Here is a 5,464-nt window from a genome sequence, read left to right on the forward strand (position 1 = left end):
ATTGATTTAGAAGAACGCTTTGGACAAGTGATGTAACTAATATAGAAAGTCAGCATAGCAAGTCAACACAATAGAGCTGCAATATTCTAGAAGGAATGTTAGTTAGATGAGCTGGCAATTAGTTTGTTACAATTCTCTTCTTATCCATTCTGTATAAATAGAATGAACAGGCTTAGCTTACAAGCTAAGTAAATGTAATATACTCTTCTTCTTCTTCAATACAGAAATGTTGTTTGCTTCATAAGCTTGGTTAAGTTCTCCATTAATGGAGCTGTCATGGTATCAGAGCCATAGATACCAATAGTATATACTATTCCACTGCTACATACATCTACATACACATTCATTATCTTTCTCTATTTCAATAGATCTGTTTTACTACTCTAATTCATAATCTCCGAAGCTCATAACTGTCATCAATGGCGGCGTCTCCTTCATATCTAAATGCTGCAACTGGAAACGCATCTTCACTGGTTACTTCTCTCACTTTTGATACAAATCATCCGTATTTCTTGCATCCATCTGATCATCCAGGTTTAATTCTCGTTACTGTCACTTTAATTGAGCAAAACTATAATCAGTGGTTTAGATCTATGAAGATTGCGCTTTCATCTAAGCTAAAGCTAGGTTTTGTTGATGGCACATATACTAAACCTGCAACTACTGCTACTAATGCCAGTCTGATTTTACATTGGTCTCTTTGCAATGATATTGTTATTTCATGGATTCTGAACACTGTTTCACCTGAAATTCGTCAAAGTGTTATGTATATGAATAATGCTAAAGACATCTGGGATGATTTTGCAATTCGATTTGCTCAGACAAATGTTCCTAAGCTGTTTAATTTGAGAAATGAACTGGCTTATTTGAGTCAAGGAAATTTGTCAATTTCTGCATATTTCACCAAATTTAGGTCTCTTCATGATGAATTAGATGCTATCTCAACTGTGCCACGTTGTGATTGTGGAAAGTGCTCCTGTAATGTGAATGCTAAATTGGACAATTTTAGTAAAAGTGCAAAGTTGTCACAGTTTCTTATGGGACTTGGTGAGCAATATACAGCTATAAGAGGCCATCTCCTATTAATGACACTAATTCCATCTCTTAGTGCTGCTTACAGTCTATTGATGCAGGAAGAAAATCAGAGGGAATTGGGGATTAATACTAATGTCACTGAGTCTGTGGCTTTTTCTGTTAAGGCTTATGATAAGTCTTATGATAATCAAAGAGGAGGTCTCAAATCTGGAAGACAGAGTACTGTCAAGAAATATGAGAATACAGAAATATGTGATTTCTGTCAAATGTCTAGTCATTCAAGAGACAAATGCTTTGTGTACATGGTTATCCCCCATGGCACAGACTTCATGGTAAACCTAAACCTAAGCCTAAGCATCAAGTCAAAGCTGCACATGCCTATAATGTCAATACTACTCCTTCGGAATCAGTAACTGTAATAACCCCAATTTTTGGGAATTTTTGAAACCCTTATGAATAGTGTTTTTGCTGAACGAGAAAACTTTTCATGCCACGCTATGTAGGGGTTCTGTTATTGATCTTATGGGATATTATTAGTACTCTATGTGGTATATAAGTGTATGTAAAGATCGTCAGAATCCAATTCCGAACACTTTGGTTTTTCCCGGAAATCCATAAGATACGGAGAGAATTGAGTATAAGGTAACAGAATAAAAAGGATTTAAATTAAAGGATTATAATAGAGGATCATAAAAAGGAATATAATGTATTGAGAAAGGTTAAGGGAACCTAAGTAATAAGATCCCGGGTATGATCCTTCAAACGATAAACGAGAACGAAAGTTAAGCGAACCGTACAACAGATCAGCGGTCATTAGGCAAACGATTAGGAAGTTAATCAAAGGGATTAATGGGAGTGATGTCATCCAACCAATAGAAAGGAGACAAGGAAGGGAGGATGACATCATAAGGGTGACATAAGCATGACATGGAAGGAAGGAGGTGTGGTTGATTTAGGACCACACAAATTCAAGGGCAAGGTGGTAATTTGCTAAATCAAAAACAAAACCAAGCCAACCAACTAGCAAATCATTTCATCAAAAATCAAAAAAATCAGCAAAGGCATTGTTCTTCATATTAGCTCTCGGCTTTTTGCCTTTTTCAAAGAAAAAAATTTCCAAAATCAAGATCCAAGCATCCTTAATTGGTAAGAAAATTCCCTAACCATCTTTATGCTTAGTTATGGCTATATCATGAGTTTAAGCCATTAATTCTTTCTCTAACTTCTTCATTTAATCAATGAAGAAGACAATGAATAGTGTTTTCAAGTTTTTAACTTGAACTTTTCTTGTTTTTCTTGAAGATCCAAGCTTCCCTAAGGCTTCTCCAAGCTTATTAAGGCTTCCTAGCTCAACCCACCACTCCAAGGAAGGTATACCATTTCAAACCCTAGGTTCATATATATTATAAGTGATTTTGATGAGTAGGATGTTATGGTATCTTATTGTTATGATTAGAGTTTGAGGTTTGGTATGGTAGTGAAATGAGATGGTAATTTTGTGGTTTTGATTTAAAGAAACTTAAGTATGATTAAAGTTAGGTTTAAGCATATGTATGAATGATTAAAATTGAATTGGTTGGGATTGTTATGATGTGATAAGGATGGGTGTTTGTTGTGTGTTGGATTTGAGGATGGTTTGTGTTGATTGTGGATAGTTTAAAAAATGGGAAATCGCGTAAACATAGCCGTCGTAACGTCCGATTTTCTTTGGACTGTTTTTGTGCATAGCATTAGGACCCGAGAACCCCCTTCTAAATTGTGACCACTGCCATGTTTAGATAGCTCATGTTACGAGCTTCGTTTTGATATGTAGTTCGTTCGATTCCGATTTACGGTTTAGGAGAAACGACCGTTTCAAGTAACGGCGTTTCACGAACGAAACTTTTTCCCTCGCCTTACTTTGAAATGTAGGTTAAAGACCAAAAAGGGTTAATTAATGCATGAAACATTTATGGTAAGTGTTTTAGGCAGTTGGTAAGTCACTCGCGAAGGAATCGCTTTAAAACTCGTAAAGGTTAAATTATTAAAAATGGTGGAGCCGAGGGTACCCGAGTGACTTAAGCGAATCAGTGAGCGCAAAACAAGCGTTAGAGTCTAAGTTAGTTAAAGTATAGAATTACAAGTGATTTTGGTTTAATTCCAACTTACTTGTTGTTTATAGGTTACCAGACTCGTCCCGAGCCATTCGTAACCCCCAGTCGCTCAGGCAAGTATTCTACCCGTTATACTGTTGTTGTGATGTAAATATATGTATATACATTATCTTGTGATATTGCATGATTGCTATTTAGCAAATGTTGCGATATATTGTAGCATGTGATATGGTATATATGCATGCATGTTTTATATTCTTGAGATATATATCTGTTGGTTTATTCGATAATACCTATGCTAGAGGATAGTTGTATCTTGCATATACCCTTAGTATAGGGACTCAAAGGTGAAAATATTTTCTAAAACCGGGAGTCGAGGATCCCGAGTAGATTTTATATATATGGATTTGGATATTTATTTATATATATATTTATATATATATATGGTTATAGTTTTCCAAACTATTAATCGAATAAGATTTATTCGATAACTTTAAACTCTATTTTATACTTGAATATTATTTCGAATATTATTCGAGGGCTTATGACTCTTTTATTTATTTATCTGAATATTATTTGAATATTCATTCGAGGACTTATGACTCCTTTATATTATTATGAATATTATTTAAATATTCATTTGAGGATCTATAACTCCGATTATGTACTGAATTATATTCTTTATTTTATTAAAGAATAAGGTGTTAATAATCAAACTTATTTTCGATTATTCAACTAAAGATAATACTTTCATATAAGTATATCTTTGGTTATTTAATGTTTATTTCAAGTATAAGCTTTAATACTTCTACTTCAAGTATTTTTATAAAGATTATTCTTTATGGGAATATTATTTAAATAATAATATTCAGTCATTTTCTAAAATATTCTGGGGACTGATTTACTTCATTAAATCAGCCTTACTCCAAACACTCTTTAAAGTGTTTTCGAGTCTTCAAAATGATTTTTAAAAGTCAGAGCGGATCCCAAAAAACTCATTTTATATTTAAGATCTTCCTTTTAAGGGGATTTAAATACTCGCTCAAAACCTGGGGAATCCGGCTCTGTGGTGTATTTTATATTCGCAACAAGGTTGCAGATTTGGTAAATGAATTGATTACTTGCCCAACGTTCGGGAAGTAAGCCCCTCTCATTGAGTCGGCATAAGCGACAGGCCGGGGTACGGTCTATTATTGTGTAAGTGGCTCAGTGGGAGTCCATCAAATGCATAAGTGGCTGAGTGGCAGTCCAGCATAGGTCTTAATTATGACCAGGGTGATGACCAGTGGGGAATTCGTCCATCTACTAGTAGAAAAGGTTACTTATTGGTATTTTTGCCTGATCAGCAAGATATCGGGTTTATGCCAAAATTCTTTTCCTTTCCAAAATTCATTGGATGTTTCGAACTCTGTTCATACTTCACATAACAGAGGTTCCAGGAAATGTTTTCGGGATATATATGTATGTGGATATATATATATATCGGGACTAAATAAAGTATCTCATAACTTTTTCATTCAATAATATTTCAAAGATTGAATCTATTCAAGTCTTATCTTGTGGTCTCATCAGTGGGATGAACTTTTGAAATTGATTATAACTTGAACGGTGGTAGTTCAAGTAGTATTGGGAATGATATAAGTGTAGTGAAGTATTTGGTAACTTCATCTTTTAAACTTATATCTAATTAATAATTGTCTTATGAATGACAAAGATTTTCAGAAAAACGTTGAGACAAGGTTAGATATATGAGATCACCTTGCAACGATATTTTTTTATATACAGTTATACACTGGGACTTTGTGTATATTATGCATGGAAGAGGACTTCCAATATTTTGAAAAGTATATATGTATATATACTGAATATTTTGCGACTTCATCGCATTAAGATATCAAACTTGGTTCATTTCTTTTGACCAAGACTTTCATGAGTATTATGAGTAGGCTCATATATTGTAAATCATTATACATATTATTTTGGTGGGCTTGCTGCTCACCCTTGCTTTATTTCTTCATCACACAACAACAGTTAGGAAAGATGGCCAGACTCCAGCAGACCCAGCGCAAGCGCGTGGGAAGCGTCCCGCGTCTTCCCGTTGATGTTGTAGCTGCTATAGCTGCAGAGGTAGATCTATTGTAGATCAGACCATCTACTTTTGAGAATCAATTATGTATAATTATAACTTTGTGGCAGATAATGGCAATTAACTGTAAATTTATCAAGTAATCATTTCGGGTTGTAATAACTTTTAAATTGTGGATTCAAAGACTTGTACTTATTTAAATTTCATCTCTGAGACTATAACGGGTTGTGGTGTGTGTTAGCGTGGGGTC

At 34.4% G+C, this 5,464-nt stretch overlaps 1 protein-coding gene across 1 annotated transcript; it reads left to right on the top strand.

Annotated features, from left to right (window-relative positions):
- The first annotated feature begins 419 nt into the window (after positions 1-419).
- Positions 420-1,448, top strand: LOC141703173 (uncharacterized). Its single transcript, XM_074506770.1, has one exon. It carries the CDS (start codon positions 420-422, stop codon positions 1,446-1,448), a length of 1,029 nt encoding a protein of 342 aa, XP_074362871.1.
- The last annotated feature ends 4,016 nt before the right edge of the window (positions 1,449-5,464 follow it).

The sequence above is a fragment of the Apium graveolens genome, unplaced genomic scaffold, assembly GCF_009905375.1.
Source record: "Apium graveolens cultivar Ventura unplaced genomic scaffold, ASM990537v1 ctg6306, whole genome shotgun sequence".
In the NCBI taxonomy this organism is placed as follows: Eukaryota; Viridiplantae; Streptophyta; class Magnoliopsida; order Apiales; family Apiaceae; genus Apium; species Apium graveolens.

Coding starts and splice junctions, on each gene's coding strand:
- LOC141703173 (XM_074506770.1), top strand. CDS start 420: ATGGCGGCGTCTCCTTCATATCTAAATGCTGCAACTGGAAACGCATCT.